The following is a 26,731-nucleotide window of genomic DNA, read 5'->3' as shown; positions in this document are numbered from 1 at the left end:
TGGCAGAACAGCATAAACCAAAATTAATCTAAAGAAATAATTATAATTGACATGTCATCAACAAGATTCGAACCCAAGTCAAAAGGTTCTGAACGAGTATCAACCGACTTATCCAACTGAGCTACTCCAGTGTACAGGTTGAGATCGGTTTTGGTATCTTTAACAGTCAACATGTGCCGTGCTTTAATTGTTTCCATGTACTTGCATTTACATGTTTCTATGCACTCTTACGCTGATATTTTCTCAGAATAGCTCTAATTTATTTTATTGCAGTTAGTCAAACCATGATTTTTATAGTTGTAGACTTGTGGAAATCTGTCTACAAAGCCACACACGAGCTGGATATTATTAATATTTTCCAATGTGTGTTACATTCCGGGTCACTGCCGGTGTGTGGTACATTCTACGCCACTTCCGGGGTGTGGTACATTCCCTTTGCGTAGGGAATCTGTAATTGTAAATTTGTTTCAGGATTTGTAAAAGTGTTTCGCGTCTTGTTAATTTGTTTTCTAAAATGTAAATTTGTTTCGTCCTTTGTAAAATTGTTTTTCCTATTTTTCCTATGGCCAATTGTGTCTGATGATAGGTAAAAATGTTTTTCAAAATGTAAATTTGTCTCGAGCTTTGTAAAAGTGTTTTAAACTTTGTAATGTTGTTTTGCACTTCCCGGCCACCGTAGAAGACAAATGCAGATGTGAAATGAATGCGTGGTGATGTTTGAAGGCTTGAGATGTGGAGCACAGACACTCTTGACCAGAGGTGGGACCAAGTCATTGTTTGGCAAGTCACAAGTAAGTCTCAATTCATTGCCCTCAAGTCCCGAGTCAAGTCCCGAGTCAAGACAGGCAAGTCCCGAGTCAAGTCCCAAGTCAAAGGCAACAAGTCTCAAGTCAAGTCCAAAGTCCTATAGTTTGATTTTCGAGTCTTTTCAAGTCTTTTTAACAGAAAAATGAACTGTAAACAGATTATGTATGGCTGTAAGATCTGTATTTATTAAACAAACCTTTTTTTATGAAAGAACATTGCTCAGATATATAAAAACACAAATGTAATTTTCTGAAAAAGTGCTAAACAGTGCTGCATCTTGTCTACACAGCACATTGCACAAGAACGAGTTCCACTACAATAGAGTCCATTTTGCCTCACATCACACAGAAATTGCAGGTCTACTGCTGTCTAGTTCAATAAGTTTAGTTGTGCTATGTTATGTCTTCTGTGATCAACTTGTGATTAACTAAAACTACATAAACGACCTCAATGAGGCAGCAGTAGACCAACAACTCCTGTATGCTGCAAAGTAAAATTGAGTGAACTTGGTATTTTGTCAATTGAATCTCGTGTGTGCTGAAGAGATGAAGATGCAAATCTGTCTAGCAGCAATGTAAAATTGTGGCACATATTCTCAATGAAGTAGGCTACTTTATACAAACATTAACGTTGTTTTCTTCACATAACAATGAAGAACATTGCTCTCTACCTTGTGTGATGCTCCTGCACCGATTTCCTCTGTGGACAAAACTGCTTGCGAGCTCTGAAATATACGCTGCTCATGCGCAAATTTTCTCGCTCTCAAATACGCACTGCTCATGCACACATTTTCCTGCGCGCTCTCAGAGATTATATACAGATTTTGAGTCTTGTGTTTCCTCTTCCTTTCGTGCTTTTTGATATAATTTATATTGAGGCACTATTTATTAACAATAACCAAAGTACTAAAATAGACTTACATATTAAATTTTTAATCTAATAAACCATAAAATTTTGGCTGTATGTTTTATGATGAGATATTTCCAGTTTTTAAACACTTAAAGACACAGAGAATAGATGTTGGATGTAAAGAATGCATTTTGTTTTACAAACATTTATTAATCATCCGAAAGGTGTACCATACTAATCAAATAAAAAAACATTTAAACAAAAATATAACTAACGCAAGCAGAAATTTAACTGTGATAAAATAAGGAAAAACTTGATTTGGCATTATAGCCTACTGTACTATTCACTCTTTAAATAAATCTCACTATCAATCCCATTTTATCATGGCAACTAAAATAAAATGAACACGTCTCTGCTGTCTTCCACATTATTTATGAGATTGTGGAGGACATTTTCCATGTCATCCTCTTCATTTTGAGGAAAAGCTGTTCCACAGGGCCCCTGAACACATCTTTTGTCATGGACAGTGTTTTGAACAGTACTATAGTAAAGTACTTTAATTAATTTGTTGGGGTCATATTATAGTTGCTATGGTAACACAAGTGTAATATAAACAAATTACCCAGTGCTTTAGTTTTTTACAATATAGGGTATATTATACTACAATTCACCACACTTTACTGTAGAAAAACTACACTCTGTATTTTATTTTATCAGTTCACTATTCTTAATACTACAGTATGCTGAAGCATTCATTAACAACTTGTAAATAATACTAGCCTAAAACATAGGCAGTATACCTAACTCTCAAAAACACTGGTATTTATTATAGAATTTACCTTAACCTCATAGTTTTTCATGTATTGTTACTAAATAGTGTAGCAATATATAAACCATATCAACATTCTGGAATAATCAATTTACCAGGAGGATCTCTGGAGAGCAAAAGCAGGAAAGGTTTGAGGCGCCAGTGTGGACAAAAGTCAAGCAAACGCAGTGAGACTGAATACGTGCACAAGAGACCAGCCAATCAGATTGAAGTACCTGCCCACTGGTGAAAGTAATGTCAGAGCCAATCAGATTTTTCTTTCTTTTCATAAAGAACGGGGTTCAAATCCCACTTAGGCACTTGTAACTATCATTTTAGACCATTTTGTCAAAAATCCCTACTGAAAAAAACAGCTTGAACCAGCCTAGGCTGGTTTTAGCTGGTCGACCAGGCTGGTTTTAGAGGGGTTTTGGCCATTTCCAGGCTGGTTTCCAGCCATTTTCAGCCTAGTCTTAGCTGGTCAGGCTGGGAGATGACCAGCTAAAACCAGCTTGACCAGCCTAGCCAGGCTGGGAGCCCAGCCAAAACCAGCTATGTCCAGCTTAAACCAGGCTGGTCAAGCTGTTTTTAGCTGGATATTGCTGGTCAGTTTCCAGCCTGATCAGCTAAGACCAGGCTGGAAATGGCTGAAAACCAGCCTAGAAATTACCAAAACCCCTCTAAAACCAGCCTGGTCGACCAGCTAAAGCCAGCTTACCAGCCTAGGCTGGTTTAAGCTGGATTTTTCTGCAGGGATATTGTAATGTTTAACAATTTATTAGAGCCACAAATTATCTAAAACTTGTTTTCATGTTTGAATAGGCAATAAATGTGCTAAATAAATTAAAATAGAAATACCCACAGTGAAACAGTTATATAAATTTAAATATTAGTTTAAATACATTCATAGTGGTTTTAAATATCTTTTAATATGTAAAGTAGAGTTCAAATTCAACAAACTGAACAAAACAAGTCTTCGTTTTTAGTTTATTTAAAAACAATTACAAATGGAGTAATTCAACTCACAATTAAATGATCTCATTGAGTGATGGAATAATAAAGGTAAAACTTTAATTAAATGATCAGTCAAGTGTTTTCCAATGAAATCTGTTAAAATAAGAGTCCTACAAAACAGGAACAAAGACACTCATGAAACGAAATATGATTGTCAATTGTATTTTTTATTAGATGGTTGGTTTTAAGTACCTTAAAAATAGTAGATAAGCCTTAAATTTAGAGGGGGAATTACAGAAAAACAAACAAACAGAAATTCAACAATATAGACGCATTACATTACAATCTCACAATAAAAAATTAATTAAAAAACATAGAGGACTAAAATATTGCTAAGAGGCATAACATCAACAATAATACAAATACTTTTAAGGTTTTAAATACTAAATAAAATTAATAGTATCAATCCAAAATATGAAAAAGGTAACACTTTACAATAAGGTTGTATTAATTAATTAAGTTTATCTATGTACTAATGTGAACAAACAATGCAGTGAAGTACAGTTACCAATCATTACAGTATTCATTAATTAATGGAAATAAAATTATTGGTTAACCTTTGTTAAATCACAGTGCATTAACATTAATGTTAACAAGCATACCTTTAAATTGTAATAATGCAATAGTAAATGTTAAACTATAATTAATAAAGGTTTAAAAGTATAGTTCATTATTAGTTCATGTTAGTACATAGATTAACTAAAGAAACCTTATTGCAAAATGTTACCAAAAAATAACAAAACACTTTTTTCACAGTTTTAAGAGCTTTAAAAATAAATTATATATATATATGTATATATATATATATATATATATATATATATATATATATGTATATATATATATATATATATATATATATATATATATATATATATATATATATATATATATATATATATATATATAGTTATTATGGCATGTAATTATTATTACTACTAATTATATAGTTAGAAAATACTGTCAGAGGATGGGCAAAACACAAAAATAAAACATAATATGCGCATTGACACAAACGACCAAGTGCAAAAACATTAATTACAGCCGTGTTCATTCATAATTATGTGAAATAAATGACGGTAAGTTTGGTTAAAAAAACTGAAGTTCATTGACTTATGCACAACAGTAAAACAATGCTTTTGCACAACAGTAACACATTGCGAGTAGTAAAGTCTCTTACCTTTGACAGATGTTGTAAATCCGCTGAATAAAACAAAAGAAGCAGATCGCGGATGTGTTTATTTCACTCTCCGAGTCAGAATGAAAATGGCATCTTCAAATTTCCCGCTGGTGCAAAAACACGGAAGTGCGCCACAAAGCGCTAGTGGTCGAAAGTATGCGCGCATGCTCTCTGTCACACATGCACACACACACAGAGATAGAGCCTCCGTGTCAACATACTTTTTATCTTTGGGCTTTTTATAGAAAGTAGCAAGTCTTTACAAGTCAATAGGCGCAAGTCCAAGTGAAAGTCCGAGTCATTTATGTTCAAGTCCAAGTCGAGTTGCAAGTCTTTTCATATTTTGTCAAGTCAAGTCTAAAGTCATCAAATTCATGACTCGAGTCTGACTCGAGTCCAAGTCACATGACTCGAGTCCACACCTCTGCTCTTGACTATTCTGGAGGTAATTAATAATATAATAACACTAATGCTGAAATGGTTAAGGCATTTTAGAATAACCAAAACAACGTTTTTAGGTGTTTTACAGTGTGCTCAGCCTGCTAGTTTTTCCATCCGCACACATTTTATTATCACAGGATAATCTTATAACTTAATCTATAAACTTATAACTACATCACATGACTTTTTTTAATGCACAAACTGGAAATTGGTAAAAGTGTTTTCATCGTAGTTTATGCGCAATCCTTTCTTGCCGAATAAAATGTTTATCCTACTTGGTTATGCGCATACGTTTTTATGTGCATTTTCAAAACTTATGCACATCGTGGTGCTGTTTTCAACCGTTTTTTTTCATGCATGTCCAACGTGCATAAAAATAGGTGGATGGAAACATAACTGGTGTAAATTTGCTTAAATGCTTTTTGCTTAAATGTTTTTCTCAGTTAAAGTATAAAACATTTTTAAAAACTAAACAAAACATCTTTTTCACATAACATCTAAAACAGAGATCCCCAAGGTAGGGCCTGCGGGCTAAAGTTGGCCAATTGTAAACTTTGAAATGACCACCATCCAATCCAAGAAAAAATTGAGAATGATGGAGAGAGTTGCGGCGAATACCTTTAAAATAGATCATCATTTATAAATTGAAATAACCCTTTTTGCTCGTTTTATTGCTGAGCTACAAAAAAAAAAAATCAATTATGAAATGATGAAAAAAAACTATAAAAAGATTCAATTATGAATGTTATGAATGAATGATTTTCTAAAAACGTAAATAATGTCACTCGATGGATAAAGGACTATGCAGAAGATATAGGTGAGAAAATATAGGCAAAAACCTAGTGTAACTCCATTGTTCACTATTATAAATGAGATTGTTTTTATTGTAATAAGTTAATTATAAAATGTAAAAAAAAAAAAATATGCTGCATTAGTTGATGTAAAGCAATGTTTGAGTTTTTTTTTTTTTTTTTAACTATAAAATTATTAGGCAATTACCCATGGCATTGAGATTTAACTGGCCCACTAGCCTCAATCAAGTTTGGTATTTGGCCCTTTATAAGAAAAAGTTTGGGTACCCCTGATATATAAAAAAAATTGTCTTTACATCAAACTACAACATTTCTTTCCCCTCATTTTTGTCAACTATCATTATTAATACAAAAATATGCACTAACACTTTATAATAACTACACAATATGAACCATTTTTTAAGCATTAGCAAATAGTTAATTCATTATCTGTTAAGCATTTACTCTACATAAATAAACGTTAGTAAGCAGTTTATAACGGCAACTACAAATGCTCTATTCTTGACTCATAACCATATTTATAATGTGCTTATTAATTGTACTTTCAGAATTTGTGATTGATTCATTTTTCATTATTACATGATGTATTGCATTATTTACAAACCATTTGTGTTTAAAAGTAGTTGGTGGTTTTTAAGATCATTCAGAATGAGTTAGTAAATGACTAAATAACTATTGAAATTAACGTTTATATATCTTAATATTCAGGCATATAGTAATGGTCACTGTGTGTTACTCTGCGTTACTATGCATGTTAATACGTGCTTTATTAACTTAACTTAATCCAGTCTTGTGACCTAAAGTAAAGACTATTTATGCTTTATAAATCCCTTATAAATGACAATTAAAGGAATATGCAATACCTTATTTAGTAATGAAAAATACATTTTCAACAAATTATGATTGTATAATTATTAAGCAGAATTTAAATGTGGTTATAAGTCAAGAATACAGCATTTGTAACTGCTTACTTACCTTTATTAATGTAGAGTTAATGCTTAAGAGATAATGAATTAACTATTTGCTAATGCTTAAAAAATGGCTCATAGTTGGCAGTCATTATAAAGTGTTACCAAATATGCTTCTAGCTGTCTATTCATAATTATAAGAGAATTTTAATAAAAATATTCTGTATTTAGAATTGTGCACCTCTAAGAAAAGGAAAGAAACTGAAAAACAACAGGACACCTGCAAGACGATATCACCTTGAGATTACACAAGACCTTGCGATAAAAAAACCATAAACATAATTGCAATAACTCAAAAACTTGAATTTCCATAAACATATCAGTACCTTATTGTTTTTGGTTGGTGTAACAGGCTCCAAGTGTTCGCTTGAAATGCTAACAACCTTTTCAGTGTCTTGCAGAAAAACAGAGCACATTCCTCCCTGTGAAAAAGTACCAGGATTAAGTTGTTGATTTTTTTTCAGACGTCACAAGCATGTAGCAGTGACGTCTAATAATAAAAGGCTTTAAGAGCCACTTAATCAATCAATCAAAGGTTCACCAGTGTCTCAGTTGCCAAATCTAAAACTGAGCCATAAAACTGGGGTGTTTACTATTATCTGCTAGAGTCTGCAAGCAGAAACATGCGGTTTATGAATTTGCATATTCCAGTTGGCCGTCATAAAGTAATCTAAGTAGCCAAAAGAATCTGATAAATGTCCACATGAACAAGATTCAAAACTTGACTCACGGTGACACTGCGGATGATGCCGGTCTGATTGATGACGCCTCCATCAAGGAATGTGTCTTTCACACGCACCATGATGTCTGTGGTGACCCAGTCATTGGAGGCTTGGTCAATGTTGGAGCCAGGGGTGTGAGGGTTGTAACCCCCAGGAGACGGAGCGCCAGGAGTCATGGGACTATACCCTACCGGACTGGGACTTGGACTGGCCTGAAGATCAAACAAAACACAGTTCAATACTTTATTGTTAAAAAGCCATCTTTTAAGTTATTACAGCCAATAAACAAGCCTTATTGCTTCAAGCTAAACTGAAATTTCTTTCCATTTAGATTTTATTGATTTTGAAAAAAATTCTGTTCAGATTAAAAATGTGAAACTTGTACCGATAGTATAAAACATAAAAACATATGGGTAATAATAAAAACCCAACCTTCAAGAAAAACCCCAAAATGAGCTGGTATCATGTTATTTTAGTTTGAAACATGAGTTTGAAACAGTTCGTCAATGTATATTTGCCAGAAAATGTAGCTCTGGCTGTTAAAGAGCTTTAAACTACTGCTGGCCCATGGCAGTAACACAATATCTAGATGTGCTTTCAGTCTCTGCATTTGTTGCACAAATGAAATTATGGCAATAATCACTTTATAAATGTGACATTACTTGAACTGAAGAGTATGTGCAAACATATCCACATCACTATGATTTAAGTGTACTAATGCTGCTTTGTTTATTATACATTGCTAGGCCCACATGGAATCTGTGCGCGCAGAAAGATTTTTAGCCTATCGTTGAGTCTATTTTTACCTGTGTAAATCTATTCAGTTATTAAATTAATTTCAGTAATATTATTGACTAATATGAAAATGTTCTTATGATTTTTTTACAATAATGTTTGTAAAGTAATTGGTTCTTTCTTTTAGTAGTTATTATATGAGAGACTTGCTTTGTTTACCAAATAAGTGCGTAATACTGGATGTGCATTGTAAACATTAAATAAAAGTTAAAAATGTATAATTTTTATTTAATATATTACGTTTTTAGTTACATTTCTCCCAAAATCATTTCACATAAATCTGCAGATTTTTTACTAAATTTTGCGCAGAAATAGCAAAGAATGCGTGCAGATTCTGTCTGGCTTTATATATTGCTGAGAAAAAAAATCTAGTAGTTGACAAACAACCAAAACTGTACCTGGTAAGCCATGGGTGATGGAGTGGGGTGGTAACTGGCAGGCGAGTGTGTGTTTTGGTATCCCACCGGGCTTGGCGCCACTTGGTGGTAACTCTGTGGACTTGGACTGGGCTGGTAGGAGCCCTGGGGTGAAGGTGCTGCATATGGGGAGTATTGATCTGTGTTGTACCTATGGTGCAAAAACACACTCACTTTAATATAATCTCAATACAGAATAAAAGAAAAGTATCCGAGCATCCGAACGATCCTCACATGGCAGGAGTCCCAGGAGTCTGTGGGTTATACTGAGGGTTGACCTGCGGAGAGGGCACTTCTGGATATCCAGGCGTCTGAGGGTTGGGTGTCCCACCATAGCCTTGAGGAGACGGCGAGGGCTCGTCATCGTAGGCAAACTCATACTCGTCATCAGGCCTGAAATCAAGGGGAAAATGTGTTAAAGCAGAGGTGCATGGGACTAATTGCATTTGGACATGTTGTGCTTCTTACCGTGATGGTGTGTTTGGATTGTTGGGGTCCCACGCACCACTTTGGCCAGGTGTCCTGCTCCCATCATGAAGAGGAGTCTGTGAGCCATAGTGAGGAGTACGACTTCCTGTGAGCAATTAAAGGTGATATTAAGAAAAGTTGTTGTAGAATATGTCTAAAAGAATATATTTGAGAACTCTTACCATCATGGAGGGGTGTCTGGCTACCATACATGGGAGTACGTGAGCCAGTCCCATAAATGGGTGTCTGGGAACCATACATCGGGGTTCGTAGATGGGTGGAACTTCTTCCTTGTCTTTCTTTGCCACCACTGATTCATGGAAAGAAGAAAAACATAAAGGTGTAAAACTTCAGGATATTTAGGAGAGCAAAAGTTATACATGAAATCTACCACTAACATTTAAAAAAGTTGTCATGGTTTATAAAAAAAAGAATATAATACTTGTTGTCACAAAATATTTCTATGCCAACAAAGACAGTAGTAATGAATGCTGAAGCAATGAAATATTACAATTTAAATGTACAATTTTAAAATATATGTAAATATTCAAATCTTAATATAAAAGTATAACAGCAATATATTTTTTTTTACTAGTTTAAATTGAATTAATATTTGACAAAATTAGCATTTTAATGTAGCATTATATTTTTAATGATATAAATTACTCTTCATAAGCATAACAGGTTTTTCCAATCTGTCAAATTCAAACATAGGAACAGCAGTGATGAATTACAGATATCAACACATCAACAATGAGACCATCTACCCAGAAATCAAAGAAAACATACAAGACAAGACAAATATAGTCTGCAAAGTAGAGAGGGTGTTGGAAGTAGAAGCAGAGAGTACTGCAGTTTTACTGGTAGCTTGAATATGAATAAACAAATGTGGATAAAGCAGAGGAAGAATACATAATATGTGTGTGTGTGTGTGTGTTTGTATGTTGAAAAACAAAGAAATGTTGCAGGCAAAGTTACTTGGCCAACTGATAACATACACAGTTGTAAGGCGCTGGCGATCCACAGAGATGGTCTGGCAGGTTGAGTGAAGCTCTACCCTAGCGGTGGATTCTGTGGCATCCTTCACCACACCAATGTAGCCTGAGGAAAGGAACAAATATTTCAGGATTAACGGTGCTTATTTAAATACATGACATAATTAATGTATAGTGGTCTACAGAGCATTTCAGATATAATACAGTGAATAATGAATAGCATGAAACTTGGCTTTCCGTCAATTTTTTTACATTTCAAAGCTCAAAGAACACAATAAAGGAGGTATTTTGCCTCACAAAATAAGAACTGATTCTGCCTCAAATTATCCTTTACATGACTTTCCAGAAATCTACTTAGCTTTACAGCAAATTGGCCGTTTCATATATTTCATAATGTCAAGTTGAGATGGAATAAATGGTTATGTAAAAGGCATTGAAATTCTTAGACATTATGTGTGGCTTTCAGTTCTCAATTATGTCTTCAAAAGCTCCTAATATTTCCATATTGCCATTAGCAGCCATTATTACTGTTCATATCTAAATTTCATATATAGTAATAAACATGATGCAACAGCTAACATAATATTAGGTTTCTTAAAATTGGCAAAATAGGGTCAGTTTAAGCCACATTTAAAAACATTATATTCTAAAACAAAAAAAAGTCATTTGAAATGATTGAACCTTTGTATGGTCCCTGGGATATACGAACAGTCTGGCCAATGAGATCATTGTCTCGTCGTCCACGGCCTCGGCCCATGCCACCACCACCACCACCACCTCCACCTCTTTGCGGCTGACCTACAGAAAAAATAAAAAAACAACAACGATCAATTTATAATTTTAAAATAGCTTTTTTGTCAATGCTTAGATCCAAAAGCTCAAATTAGATAGATTCCAAAACTTAATGTTTCTAGAGAAACGCATTACGAAAATGAAGCGCGGCTGCGGGTGGAAAACAGTGTTTAATGCATCGCTCGTCACTTCAGGAGGAGACGTGAATTAATTTAGCTAAACTGCGACATTCTCATCTTGCGGAAATATTACCAACGATCCATTAGGTAATGTTTTCCCCTCTCTCTCTTTGTTGGTAAAGCGCTGTCAACAAATATTTTTCCTCCATATCCCATAATGCACAACGCATCGGCCTACGTCAGCTGAATTAGTCCAAAACGCGCAGAAAACTTTACGGTTGGACCTGTTTTAGTACGGATCATATTCTCACCACAAACGAACCGCTCCAGGGTTTGTTTGAAAGTGTACCGAGATCATCTCTTCAAGTAGGTCTCGGTACGCTTATTTGGTCCGCTTTTGGTGCTCACTCGAGTACGATTGCTGCATTCTCACCTGCCCAAACGAACCGCACCAAAAGAGGAAACGAACTCTAGTGCAATTCAATCGAACTAAATAAGGCAGGTGTGAAAGCACCCTAAGTTCTAGAAACCAGACACCTAATTTCATTTAAACTACATTTTCATTGTCAAAACATGGAAAACAAGTCAAACATATTAACATTTCAGAAATGAAAAATATTTATCCATTCATCTGAGGACACAGTGTAGCTGATAATTTACGAGCAGTAAAAACAATATTATCAATAAAACTATATCTAATTATTCTGACCTTTTTTTAATAAGAGTTTTAATAAGAGTTTTAATGCATCATTCAGATTAGGGCTGCTCGATATATCGGCGGCCATATCGTTATCGGCAGATACATGCTATTTTAAAATTATCGTTATCAATCTATGTCTAAATTAGGCCGATATCTTTAGGCTGATAAATGCCTTCTCGCATGTGTAAACATAACAGCAGCCATAAACACACACTAAACAACTTGTTGGGTTGTTTGTAATCTAATGATTTTTTTGTTATTATCAACGCGTTGCTTGCCACGTGTTGAGGATGTACGATTGTATTCAGTTTGAATACAATGAAATATTCATAATGATTATAATAAGCACGCATGAGGCTTTTTTTAAGAACATTTGAGCTGGTTTCAGTCCTTAGCTCTTTCGTTTTCATTTTATTTAAAATATATTTAACTTGCTGATTAAATCCCATTTTGTTATTTAACCTATTATTTCATGCAACAGTCAAGTTGCCTGTTAATTTGCTACAAAGAAAAGGAAATAATAAATTTTTTGGCATGCTGATGTATGTAAAATCGTGAATATAGGTCTATATAATCAATATATAAAATATAAACAGTATATAAACATCTGTATAAATATATAACATTTTGAAATATTTATAATTATTGGCCTATATATTTATATATATCGGCTAACAGTATACCAAGTCTGAAGAGTTATTGGTTATCAGTATTGGCCCAAAAAATCCATATCGGTGCATCACTAATTCAGATGATCAAACTTACAGCTAAAACTATTTATATATTATCTTATTACCATGTGAAAAAGTAACCAGTTTCTATGATAATCACATGAAAAACAGTAGCCTAAAAACTTTCAAAAGAAATAAAAATGCTGTAGTGTAATAGCACAACAATGATTGAATGCCATTACTCCTTTAATACAAATCTACATAATATCTGACCCTAGACCTCAAAATTCAAATCTTAAATTGCACAGGTATATTTGTAAGAACAGACAGCAATATATTGTACAAGTAAGCAGTACATTCCATTTAGCAAATTTCTGACTGTAAGCAAACCAAAACCTAATTTCTATTTTTTAACATGCATTGCTAAGAACTTAATTTGGACAATATCTAAAGGAATCGTTAAGGGAAAAATAAAACATCAGTAATAGTTATCATTTATTTGTGTGTTTAAATACTTAAAATACTTCTGCAGGACTTAATCTTCCCCAAAGCCAGATCTTCCAACACTGTTTCACAACTCTTAATTACATAAAGACTCTTACCACCTCCTCCAGGGTGCATTGGGCTGCTGATGCGTGGGCTCATGGGAGCAAAGCCACCCACTGTAAAATTGGTCACATCTCTGGGCTTTGAAAACAGAGGAGGACTGTTTAATGACTTAATGAAAGTTATGAAAAGCATTTAGGTCCAACGTTATAACAAGACAGACATACCTTAGAGCCACCTGCCAGTACAAGGTGACGTGCTTTACAAACAAACATGCCTCCGTTTTCAACCAGCTTCTTGCAGTGAAGAAAAGCAAAGCCTCTGAAGATGTGGCGAATTTCACCTTCACGGCCCTAAAAAAAAAGAAAAATCACACAGAGGAAACTTAATGTTAACCCAATGCAGTTTTGTTTTGCAATAACTGTCAGACGCAGGATCCAATTAATTACCGAATGAGGTCCATCAATGACTTTCACAATATCCTTAACATGGATGTTGTTTTGCTCAGAGTCGAGAGCAACAGCAAACCGGTTGTCCTTCCGCCTGTTCACTGCCTGGTGCCGTACTGTTAAAACTTTCCCATGCATGTTCAGAACCTAAAACAAGTCATTGTGGGGGGAAAAAAATCTGAGTTAGTAGAAAATATCAACCAACTGAAAACTGCAGTAAAAAAGTCCTATGTTTCAATCAATGACATGAACAACTTTTTTTTATTGTTTAAAAAAAATTTAAATAAAAAGTTTGTAGTCTATACTGAATGTTTTTATAGTTTATTCTGCTTATTTAAATACATTAATATTCAAAAGTCTGAGATCAGTATAAACTGGATAGTTTTATTAAGTTAAGAATGAATAACACATATACAGCCTATCTTAATTATAGTTCAATAATTATTAATACATTATTATAATCCCAAGTTTTGCTTGTTAAGATAATTTTTTAGTTATTGCATTAAGTTAAGGAACTAACAGCTAACAACTTTATTTTTCTTAACATAAACAAAGAATAAATAAATACTGTAATCTGTTGTATATGAAGGGTTCAGATGCAAAAACCTCTAAGTGCCAACAGAAACGTTCTTTCAAATGAACAAATGACTCCTATATTTGTGTTCATTAATTTCACATTAAAGGCAATAAAAATAACATTAATTGACATAAAAAATTACCCAACTTACACATAGTAGCCTGAGAAAAATGCTTTTTTAACTAAATGTAACCTCATTGTAAAGAGCTACCAGATTTTCAATAAGTGCTGTAACCAAACATGACTTTTCAGCAGTCCTAAGAAGGATTAAATTCTATTAACAAATAATAAAATATATACTTTAAATTGTTTAATATTTTACATGACTGTTTTTCGGATCAAATAAATGTAGGTGAATATACACAACAAAACAGCAGTGATTTTGTACACTGTATTTAGTTATTTATCAAAATATAAAAAATAGGTATTGGAGGCAGAAATTATTCTTGAAGGCAAACAGAATGGGTTGAACTCTAAAATCATTAGTTCATGTTGAAACTTCATACAACAGACCTTTGTTTGTCAAGCCCTTATTCATGATATTGTTCACAGATGGATTTGAAGATTTGACATGTACCCGCAATACAAATTGTATAAAACAATACAAAGCGACAATGTGACTAAAATACAGCCCTGGGGCACTTCTAGGGCAGGCTCAAAGTAACCTGACTAACCTTAAAAGGACTATAGAGGGAAAAAAAAGTGATATTGTAGTAAAAAAAAAAAAAAAAAAAGACACCCAGCAAGTGCATACTATTAGATGTACTTTTAAACAGGTCACTTTCACGGGGCGTTTACCTGAAAGGTCTCTCTCTCCAGCCTGACAATGACACCTACAGTTTGAGGGTCTAACTGTACCAGCTCCCCCCACTCATGCTGGCCTCCAGCATCCACACCTGAAGCCGTCTCAGAGCACAGCTGCAGGTCCCGGGGCAAAACTTTCAACTGCAACAGAAGCACAACATTTCAGACAAAAAAAAAAAACAATGTTGTTTTTTCTGTATGTGGTTTTCCATAGTTTAATAGTGAAACCTACCTCGTGCATGGTGAGATCAGAGAACAGAATGACAAAGTTCTCCTCCACGCGAACTATGAGGCCTGTATCCCCTTCATAACGCCCCGCGATGACCTTCACATGGTCACCCATACGAAAATACTTCCGCAACTCATGAGCTGGAAACTCAAGAGGATCCTAAAAGAAGTCAGGACAGTAAGTAGATAATCAGTGTAAAAAGGATTCATTATGCAGAATGAGATTTTCAGGATGTTTAAACACATTTCACGGTAGGTTAATAGGATCAGGTGAACATGATTGACTTTTCATTCACACTGCAGCTTGTGCCGATTTCTTCACCTTGAGGTCCTCGTGCTTGGGCATGATGGTGATTTTGTTGCCATCCACACTCAAGATTTTGCCCTGAAGGTTGATCAACTCCCCTTCACACACCTCCACATTATCTCCCGCCTGGAGATTGTGTTCTCGCTCCTTACCTGCCAAAAAAAAAAAAAGAAAGATAGCTGTTTAATTCACAAAGATTGCTCAATAAATAGTTGGATGGTGTTCAAATTTCAAATAATCCTGGGAAGATTGTATTTATGAGTTAATTGTGACATCTGATGTTTTCAAGCAGTAAAGTACCTTCTCTAAAAAATGTCTTAGTAGTTTTACTAAAAATACAAAATGTTCCTTTTTATGTTTATAAAATATTTAAGGTGATGTTATTTGTTATGTTTTATGACCTGCGCATGTGTAAGGAGAATGTGTGTGCTAGTGTGGGCTTTTTGAGGGTATATAAAGACCCCTGTCTGTTATTGCGGGAGTTACAAATAGAAGAAATAAAGAGTGTTAAAAATAGGAAGAACTGTTGTGGTGATTTGATATTAAAAATTTAACGTTTATATTTGCAATCATTACTGTACACAATTTTATAGATGCCACATATAGGGTTGTAGTGTAAAAGACCAACTACATTATAATTTACTGTCAAAACAGACACTGCATCCATTGCACTGGACATGTATTCTCACAGACACACCATCATTCATGTACTTTCAACACATAAATATTTATATGACTTGAATGTAGCATTAAACATTCTGTGTGGGTGTTGTTTCTAGGGTATAAATGTAAATATATTTGCAGGGTTTCTGCAGGTTTCAGTCTTAAATTAAGACATTTTTAAGACCATTATGAATGAAATTTCAGACTTATACAGGACTTTTTTATATTATATTATAATTAGTTATTTCTTAGCCACCTATTTGAATAAACTGTCAAAACAAGCAAACCCTATACATATTTTTAAACACAACCCATCTTAAAAAGAAATTTAAAAAATCTTAAAAATGCAAGCACAACCAGTCTGTCCAGGTTAGTGTCCACACCATATATGGACTTTAAATACAGAGAACTTTAAAACAAATATTACTGTAAATGACGATAATTAAATCATATACTGTAGGTAAATAAAGACAGATTTACAAAAAAAGTTTAAAAGTTCTATTGACATTTTCTATTGAGTTATATTGACATAGTTCTATTGATAATTTTGGTAACTGGATGCGTGTTGGCCCGATTGGGTAGCTTGACGTGGACAGGAAAATTAAGACTCATTTAAAATTAATTAAGACAGAATTTGAGACTTTTTGTGCCCTAAATTTTTTTGTTTTTGAAATGTAAGACATTTTATAACTTTTTAAGACCCCGCGAATACCCTGATTTGGAAAAAGGTATTTTGGATACAACAGCACTAAAAACTACAGATTATATTGAAGAGTGTTTTACTGGCAAGTTTTTTTACTGGCAAGTACAAACCATAGTTTGTACAGTAAATAAATTAAATCTAATTAATAATTTAAAAATTATATTTGCTAGCCTACTAAGAAAGCTGTATATTTAAATACTGTATGTCACATGTAATTGTTTTTTTTTTATATATAGATGTCTTCACCTGTTGTCTCTGTGACTACTTCAAGGTCAATGCCCTCTGGCTGGTCTTCAAACTTCTCCAGCTCGGACAGAGTGGGCTTCACCCCTTCTGTGATCTATGCAAACAAACAGGAGTTGAAAAAGTGAACCAATAAGGAGCAATAAGATAGAACTAGAAAGCGCTCCCAGGGCTCTTACCACAGCAGACATGGCAAAGCTTTTGAACAGGAAACCCTTTCTGCTGTAGCGGTTCGCTTCAAATATCATGAAATCACCATCATGGCTGACCTCACCACCAAGAGACCTGTGGGAAATAAAATAAAATAAAAATAAAAAAAGAGAGATGCATGTGTGTCAGTACACATAATGCATTTAAGCGGGTTTGATTATGAGGCTTACAATCACATCACCTGATCTTTTCAGCATCAAAAAGCCTCTGTGGGGGCCTCTTGAACTTCTTTCTCTTTGCAAACCAGTCTTTCTGTAAGATGAACAATAAAGCTGGAGTCAGATCACTAAAAGATTAATATAGAAGATGTAAATAAAAGATGTATATAGACTATCTTTTTAAGGTGAATTTATTTGGTTACAAATGCACTATAACCGTATAAACTATATTATTGTAAAAGCAGTTCATTTTAATATATTTTACCATGTAATTTATTACTCAAATAACAAAGCTGAATTTTCAGGATCATTAAGGCTGGTTTACACTCAATATAACATCTGTAATTCACTAGGGTATGGGCGGCAAATGTGATATCATCGTGGTGTTTGCAGATGTTCACTTTGGGTGCGCTCTGCATAATTATAGCTGACAGAGTGAAACACCTTTTTTGTAACTTGTAATCTGAAGATGCCGGACTTGGAGCCAAGTCTGGCCAATCTAGGTGAATGTGCATGTGTAACACTTTTAGAAAACCAAAAATCACTGTCTGATGTGTAAGCTTAGAGTTAAACCAATGCATATATTTTGTGCACTGGTTGTCAATAGCTTATTATTTTTTACCACATAAAGGATTTGCCTTAAGTATGCAGTCAGCTTGTCTATATATGCAGCTCAAGTTACTCACTTCCTCATCTGTACTAAAAGCAAACATTTTCCAAGAGTCCACCAAAATTATCCACAACTGATTAGTTTCATATATAGTTAAATTAATTCATTTTGCAACTCCACTCACTGACTTCTTCTTTACTACTGTTTCATCAGGACAGATACTACAAGTCACCCCCTATTGTTGCAAATATTAGTACAACAGCTAACACATCAAGCATAAAAGCCTTCACAACTTGCAGCTGTGAGCAAGTAGGTATGGCTGCAGCCTAGAGAGACCTCTAAGTGGAGGGGACTTATGCCACTAGTAAAATCAATGAAAACTCCAGAAGGTTTGTACAGCATTACTGGAGCTCAAGTCCCACCCACTTGGAGCTGGCTCTGACCTCCATTGTATACCCTTCTTGCTGTGCACTCGCATTTAGTTGAGGCTCACACTGCAGATCCAGGTGAAAGTGTAAATCAGCCTATAAATCTCCTATCTTCAGTGATCCTTAAGAAATCATTCTAATATGCTGATTTGACATGAGGTAAGATTTTTGACCTTTTTTAAAATATTAAGATATATTGTGCTGTTTTTGTAAAAATTGAGAACCTTACCATACTCATCCTTGCTTTGATACGATCCAGGTCAATACGAGGAATCATTTTCAACGAAATCGTGTTCTGACTAGGTTCAACATAGTCCACCTGAAAAAGATAAATAAAAAAACACAGATCAAAGGTTTATCACAGACATAAGCAGAGCTGTATGACTAACAAACCTAATAATTATTTCCAGAACACATTACAGTATCAACAACAGGGACTCCTTTTCAGATACATAATCTATATGTCCAAGTACTCACCTGGGCAATGTCATCTTTATAAAGGCCTCTCTTGAGACGAACCCAAGACTTGGGTTTAAGGTTAGTAACTTCCTTAACCACTTTCAGCACATCTGTCATCTCTTTAATGGGCACCATCTGCTGGTTCCAGAAGCCCATGCGCAGGTTTCCCACACCCTCAATGGCAGCCTTGACATGGGTCTGCTTGTACGCCTCCACATAGATATAACCTTTGACATGTTCAGGGGCAACTACTGATTTGATTTGAAGTGGCTGTACAAAGAAACAAAGCACAAAGTTAATACAAATATGTGTATGCTAAATATCCTCTCCACTCTGTAGCATTTCTTTAATATCTATCGTAGGCATGGGTCGGTATAAGATTGTAAGGAGTAGATTTTTACTACTAAAATTCCATGACTTTTCCAAGACTTTCAAGTACATTTTCATGATGTAATGTTTCATGTATGAGGCCCCAGTTAAATACACAAAATGGGGAGTTAATCTCCTATCTTTATTAAGCTCGGATGAAGATTGTACAGTTTGTGTCTTATATACCAATGGCTGAGATTGTGTGAATCGGATATTCACCAACCATGGCACTTACACTTTCTTGACAAACTAAATGGGTCTAAAGAAGAGAGAGAAACTATGGAAAACATACCGTGTCAGTGCACTGATAAGCAACGAATTTTCGCATCAAGGAAATTGCAGTTGCTCTCTCCTCTCCAATCTGCAAATAAAGACAAAAAACAGATTAATTAAACCTTGCACATACTGTAACCTCATTAAGTCACCCATTAACCCCATTAATCATAAGCATATCCAGTACTAACCTTACACTTAACAGTCCACAAATTAGGATCCCTGAATAAAACCGGGGGAAAAAACTATTGAACACAAGTCCACTTAATTCAGCATGTCTAATGATCAATAAATAAGATTTTCTTCATACTTGACCCCAGGAAGCAATTGTTGCTGTGTGATGTCATCAGAAAGATCCTCAGAGCCACCATAGAAGCTGAGAGAAAAGACAGAGCAAAAAGATTTAGTAATCAGCACCAGAATAGTGGCTGAAGGTCTGGACACTTTGTCTGCTTTGAATGGTCAAGGACTTTACTTTATGCTTTTTGACTGACAGGTTGACCAACCAATCACATTTTGTTTAAGTGTGTGGAAACAGCCCAGCCATCACACAATCACACATCATTCATTCACAAACATCTTTGAAACTTTTACAACATCATCAATATCTTTAATGATCTGTCAGCAATACAGGTATGTAATAGTAATGCATGAATGTAGTATGTAGGCTTCGTTCAGAGATTTATTCATTACTTTGATGATGCATTTCTACATAAATGTCATTTAGACTGAGATGACTGGAAGTGAAAGTTTTTTTTTGTTCTAGAAAAGCGAATTTCTTTGCTGTATTTGTAATAATCCACGTTTCATGGGCGGAGCTTGGCTTGACATTTGAAGCTAATACTACCAGCAGAGAGGCCAACGCAGTAAACCAGCATTCCTTTAATTCCAACACATGCGATTGCCAACTTTCATGACAGATGACAGATGGTAGATTTGAGAGCAGTTGAACTTACTGTTCGCCTCCTGAAGACTTGGCATATTTCCTCATGTAATACTCCCCCAGAGCTTCCTCACGAGAATCTCTAAAAAGATAAAAAACAGGTAACTAAAATGACGTTATTTTCAGGAATGTGAAAGTGTGTGATTAGTGCAGTACTCGCACCTCCAGAGATTCTGCAACCTCCTTGAACCCGAGTGATCCTCATCCAGAACTACATGGTCAAGGTTGGACACTAAAATAAGAAAACAGAATAAACAATTACTATATGGCAAGAAGAACAAGAAGTTATATTGCAACTAGACAAAAAAAGTCCATAATAATAATAAATAATAATAGCTGTATTTATATCCAGTGCAATAATCTGTTAATAATTTAACTAATGAGGTAGTGCCACACACTAAATCTGCATGTGCAAAATTTTTTAGCACATCGAGTCTATTTATTTACTTATGTAAATATGCGTAAACTTATATTTATTCAGTTTTATTTTTATTTGATATTTTATATGAGAAACTTGCTTTGTTTACCAAATAAGTGGGTCTAATTGGAATTGCATTGTAAATTAAATAATAGATTAAAATGTGTTATGTTTCTCCCAAAATTATCCTACATTAATCCGTTTTTTTTATTTAATTTTTTAACAAAATTTTGTGCAGAAATAGTAAAAAACATATGCACATTCTGTTTGGCCCTATAAAAGACTCAAGCTAAATGATAAACATAATTCAAATAAAATTTCTGTAGAACTGTGAAATGTTACGTACATCTGGATGTATGCAACAGAATATATCCACACATAATTAAGAAATAATTATTGTTTAGAAACAAAATTATAATGTTTTTTTATAATCTTAAAAAAAAAAACGATATACAGTTAAAGGTAAAATTATTAGCCCACCTGTGAATTTCCAAATAAATATTATATAAAATATTATTTAAATATTTTTATTATATAAATATTTATATATATGAAAATACATATTTTAATTATTTCCCATTATGAACAGCAACTATAGTTCCAGGTGGGATTAAATGGGTTAATGGAACAAGAAAACTTTCACAGTATTTCCCATAATATTTTTTTTTCTTCTGCAGAAAGCCTACTTTCTTTTAGTTTGGCTGGATAAATAAATGTTTTTCGATATTATTATTACCTTTAAAATATATATTTTTTCAATTGGCTACAGACCAAGCCAATGTTGTCCAATGAATTGCCTAATTAAGGGCTAATAATTTTGTCTTTAAATTAATACATGTATTTTTAAAAACCAAAGCAGAGCAAGTAAACACAGCTTCAGATCACATAGTTTGACAAAAAAACAAATATCCATGCACTCCAGAAGATTTAAGCACATACCTTCAGCCTCTTCTGCTCAGATCCAGCGTTGAGGAAGGAAGAAAGGCAGGGAGGGAGGAACATGTGCCAAAATACAATGTCATGAGCACACATCAATTTCAGGCACAGACAGAACCAGGTAAACAGAAATAAAAAGAAAAATCAACACTGATGGGCAGGCTGACAACACTTTTGACATTTTAAAAATGGAAACTACATGAAAATGATGTCATGTCACTGTTAGCTGATGCAATACAATAAACACATTTGAACACTATCAACAGAAGGAATTGGGTTTTCCGTTGTGTTCGAAGGAGCATTTTCAGGCAAATGACCATAGAGTTAGTTCCTTTTCAGAACTCAGTCAGTCCCCACTAATCACTCCCCTATTCTGTGAGTGTTGTATTTTAAAAGCCTTTTCTTAACTTTTTAAATTATGCAAAAGCAAAAAAGTGCCATTTCAAACTGTATTTGCCATCCATGCTCCTTGTAAGCAAATTGAACATCAATGGTCTTAAACATCACAAACATGTTAGAGGGGTGCAGATCATGGGAATGAATTTTACCGAATGTGAAACAATGAATTGAGTAGGGTTGTAACGATATGAAATTTTCACAGTATGATAATAATCTTGCATAATGATTATGCTAAATATAAAACAAAATTTTCTATCAGCAACAATGACTAATCAAAAAAATAACTTGTTTTTTTTTTTGGAGTGAATAAATCCTTTGTTATTCTAAATTTAAAAAAAATGCATTCATTAAAATAAATGTCCAAAATAAAGCTATACACCTCTTAATTCTCAAGAGGTGTTTATTATATTAATTATGTAACAGTCAATCAATGCTTTGATATTCACAGACACGTATTATATCTACATTTAGGCCTGTCATAAAATCTATTTTTTGTAAGATATATTTTACCAAAATATATTGTGAAGAACGATATTTTTGTCATTTTAAGACCATTTTATGAAACGTTATGAATTATATTGATTCTTAAGAATATTTAATTGAATTATTGATAATTAGATATATTGATTATTGTGACAGGCCTACATTTAATTTATTCACCCATGATCATCTTATGTGACATCATTATTAAACTGTAACTTAATGTTCACTTCTGCAACAGGATTCATCCTGACATTCTTTTTTTTGGGGAAAAATATGAAGCCCACACTAAAAGTCTGCACCTGCTATTTTCCAATTGGACATGTAAGCAATGAGGGAGAAAGAAGCCGCGGAGCAGCAGAAAGATGCTTATGCTCAGCTATTTTGATTTAAAACTGCAGATTTGAAAATCATAATAGCATGAAAATCATACACGTTCAAACTGTGATAAACTGTCATACTGTTATAGCGTTACAACCCTACACTTGAGAATTAATCAGTTCAATTAGACAGAAAGAAAACAGAGAGCAAGAAATCTGGAGTGGGTTTACCGTTAACTGAAGGAGGCATGCACAAGAAATAAAGAACCAATGAGCGCAAGAAATACATACAAAATCACGTCATACAGCATATTTCATATACAGTAATTCATTTTAAATGCCTCCGTGCCATCAATTTTAGAATATGTTATAACTATAAAATAGATAGCACATACTGATTTCTCCAATTCCCTAGGCTTATTTTAATGGATGTATATATAGAGGGCATCATAACATCAGTTATAATATTAGTAAAAAACAAACAAAAATATATACATTTCAACAATACACGCAGAAATAATCTATTTTTAAATCAATTTCTTACCTTTTTCTAAGATGTCTTCAGCACCATCCTCCCATGGATCTTCATCTTCATACTCATCATCAACATCTAATCAAGCAAGGAACAAAATGCATATTTTTCAAATATACAATAACAATGAAACAAAAATCTCACGCTGAAGATGTTATAAACAAGTCCAATAAGAGGTCATTTTAAGAAATTCACAAAATAGAAGCGTTTTTTTTTTTCTAACCGGCTTCATCCAAGATGAAGCCACCATGCCGAGCTTTCTTCCGAGGTCGGTCGTCATCCTCCTCTTCCTCTTCATCATATTCCTCCTCATCTTCCAAATCCTCTCCCTCTTCCTCAGCCTTGTCACTGCCGGCTACACTTCCCTGTTCTTCCTCTTCCTTCAAGAGATTAATAATTAATAAGTTGTGCACGTTTACAATTCTACATGTTTGTTTTTCTTTTCATTTTAATCTTTAATCTTTGATAATAAACTGTAATCAACACTAAAAAAAACGGACCACGATAGGTCCATTTCATGGCAACCTTGACAATCCATTTCATTCGAACCTTGAGCCTCTTGGCACTTATAGAAAAACATCAGCTTTAAAATGGACAGGAATCTGGCAAAGAAAGATCATTTAGCAACAAACTATCCACAGACTAATTTGAAGAACAAATAAGTGAATAGTCCAGGAACAGGTGACTATCCAAAACACTGACTACACATTAGAAAATAGATTTAAAAAATGCACAAACACATAACCAAAGATGCTTTTTTTTTCTTTTCAAAAATGACTCAATAAATCAATCGGTGAAATAGGTACATATACATAATAGGTACATATACATATATATATATATATATATATATATATATATATATATATATATATATATATATATATATATTATTATTTATATATATATATAAAATAAAGCTTTACATATACAGGATTAGTATTTTTGAGACCTTCTCTGAGGCATTTGGGGAGATAGTAGAGCCATCCCCATTTCTCGCGTTGTTCAAGGTGGCCCCTGGGGACGCTCCTCTCAACACAAGACAAATTAAAATGTTAGCCTTTGGTTCTCTTCTGGCTAGAAGACTGATATTGCTTAAAGGGAAAGACCCTATTCCACCAACACAATCACTGGATAAGAAAAGTGGTGTCTCATCTTAAGTTGAAGACAATAAGACGTACTATTAAAGAGTCTGTTGAGACATTTCATAAGGTCTGGCCACCTTTTTTAACTCTTGTGATGGAAATGGACGCACACAACATGACAATATGAGAAAAAAGGAACTCCTGTCATATTTTCATGTAATGTTTTCATCTTTTATTTTCTCTATGGACATTTGATTTGATTATATATTGTTCCTAGACCTGGTGTTCTAGGAAAGGGTGTTTTTTTCTGTATAACGTGAAAAACAAATAAAAAAACATTGGAAAAAAAAACCCTAATATTTTTAGGTATCAGAGTGAAGCCCCTCCAAATATATTTAAACATTATTTTAAAATGGAATAAATTATGTTGAGACTAGCAGCTCTGTTTCTTTGCAACTGTAATGCATAATTAAATTGGATAATGCAATATTTAATTATAATCCAGATCAAAAATTTTAAGTCATTTATTTCACTTAAAGCAAAGCTGAACATTTAGCAGACATTATAAAGTTTTACATATTTTTAAAGTGAAATTTATTTAAAAAAAGTATTTTAAAAATGTCCAAATCATTAAATATTATTTATTATATTTTAACAGTTACAGTTCAGAGCTAATATCTGCATGAAACATCGGTAATGCATAATGGCCATGGCAAATGTAAGTTAAGACAGAATACTGTAGAGTCAGACGCTTCGGTTTCCTTTGTATATTAAATCACTTTCCTAAATATACTCCAGTCATCGAAATGAATATGTGAGTGAATATGGTTTCAACTGCAATATACAGGTATATTTATTATCTGATACATGGTCAGTATTGTAAACACAGAGTCTCTCACCTCATTCTCCTCCACCTCTTCAGCCTCGCTGCTCCTCTCACTCTGATTATCAGAGAAATCACTGTCCTCGCTGTCTGACATCTCTTTGTTTTTTCTTTTTCTGTTTTCCAGACGGAAACACTGCCGTGAGAATCACATCAAACACAAGCAAAACACTATTAATACAACACAACGCATAAAGCGACCATCACAATTATCCTGCCGTTAGACTAAAAGCAGATATTCAAAATGACACACAGCATAAGATACGACAAATGACGATAGTACTGGGACTTGATTAAAAAAAACACGTTAGCTTGGTATTAGCGTAAAAATGGCACGACTTAAAAGTTGAACACAACATGTTACCACCATCTAGTTTTATCTTGTGTATTTTATGGTGATATGCTCTGGCTAATCCTGGCCATTTGGAATTAGCACATGTGCTAGCTAACTTATGCCTGCCTTTACAAATGAATCTCGTCGTGTAATTATCACAGACATGTTTAATTTTTTCAAACAAATTGTATAACGATGACAATCATACATTTAAAAATAAAACGCGGACAAAGTCGAATTTTACCTTTTAACAGCTGTCTTGTTCGCTTCAACCTGGCAGCGAAGGCCAATGTTTTCTTTTCGTGAACTTCCGTAAAAAACACAGACGAGGCAGATGTACAGCGCCCTCAAGAGCCTTGGAGAAAAAAAAAACGTGTTTCTAGCGAAGAACAGTCGCATAAATAATACAAACAAACATTCAAACAAATAAGGGTTGTGGGTAGCCCGACAGTCACAAGGTCGCTGGTTGCCCAGGATGGCTCAGCTAGCATTTCTTTGTGGAGTTTGCATGTTCTCACCGTGTTCGCGTGGGTTTTCCCTTACAGCCATAATACATGTACATGTGAAATGGGTAAGCTAAATTGTTTGTGATGTGTGTGTTTGAATGAGAGTGTATGGGTGTTTCTCAGTGATGGGCTGCTGCTGGAAGAACATCCGCTGCGTAAAACATATGCTGGATAATTTGGTGGTTCATTCCGCTGTGGCGACCCCTGATTAATAAAGGGACTAAGCCAAAAATTAATGAATAAATAATCTTGCAGTTAGTGTATGTGTTTAATGTTCATAATCAGATTACAGTTACTGTAAAGTATTCAAT

At 34.1% G+C, this 26,731-nt stretch overlaps 1 protein-coding gene across 4 annotated transcripts in view; it reads right to left on the bottom strand.

Moving 5' to 3' along the window:
• Positions 1-26,238, bottom strand: part of supt5h (SPT5 homolog, DSIF elongation factor subunit) — a 28,056-nt gene extending 1,818 nt beyond the window's left edge. The window contains 29 exon segments of one of the 4 annotated variants that reach the window (NM_131673.2): positions 7,206-7,301; positions 7,610-7,813; positions 8,795-8,963; positions 9,047-9,205; positions 9,281-9,386; positions 9,463-9,590; positions 10,279-10,381; positions 10,957-11,073; positions 13,160-13,244; positions 13,331-13,456; positions 13,553-13,699; positions 14,928-15,074; positions 15,166-15,321; positions 15,484-15,620; positions 17,081-17,174; positions 17,257-17,362; positions 17,469-17,539; positions 18,713-18,802; positions 18,961-19,212; positions 19,604-19,672; positions 19,776-19,806; positions 19,895-19,960; positions 20,541-20,609; positions 20,690-20,759; positions 21,885-21,896; positions 23,625-23,690; positions 23,836-23,992; positions 25,597-25,716; positions 26,159-26,238. In NM_131673.2, the coding sequence (NP_571748.2) occupies positions 7,206-7,301; positions 7,610-7,813; positions 8,795-8,963; positions 9,047-9,205; positions 9,281-9,386; positions 9,463-9,590; positions 10,279-10,381; positions 10,957-11,073; positions 13,160-13,244; positions 13,331-13,456; positions 13,553-13,699; positions 14,928-15,074; positions 15,166-15,321; positions 15,484-15,620; positions 17,081-17,174; positions 17,257-17,362; positions 17,469-17,539; positions 18,713-18,802; positions 18,961-19,212; positions 19,604-19,672; positions 19,776-19,806; positions 19,895-19,960; positions 20,541-20,609; positions 20,690-20,759; positions 21,885-21,896; positions 23,625-23,690; positions 23,836-23,992; positions 25,597-25,677 (3,114 nt within the window). In that variant the 5' untranslated portion in view covers positions 25,678-25,716; positions 26,159-26,238. 4 annotated transcript variants of the gene reach the window in all.
• Between the last annotated feature and the right edge of the window lie 493 nt (positions 26,239-26,731).

Source organism: Danio rerio, chromosome 15 (genome assembly GCF_049306965.1).
Source record: "Danio rerio strain Tuebingen ecotype United States chromosome 15, GRCz12tu, whole genome shotgun sequence".
Lineage (NCBI taxonomy): Eukaryota > Metazoa > Chordata > Actinopteri > Cypriniformes > Danionidae > Danio > Danio rerio.
Note: the sequence above shows the minus strand (reverse complement) of the source record. Positions and strands in the feature narration are given on the sequence as shown.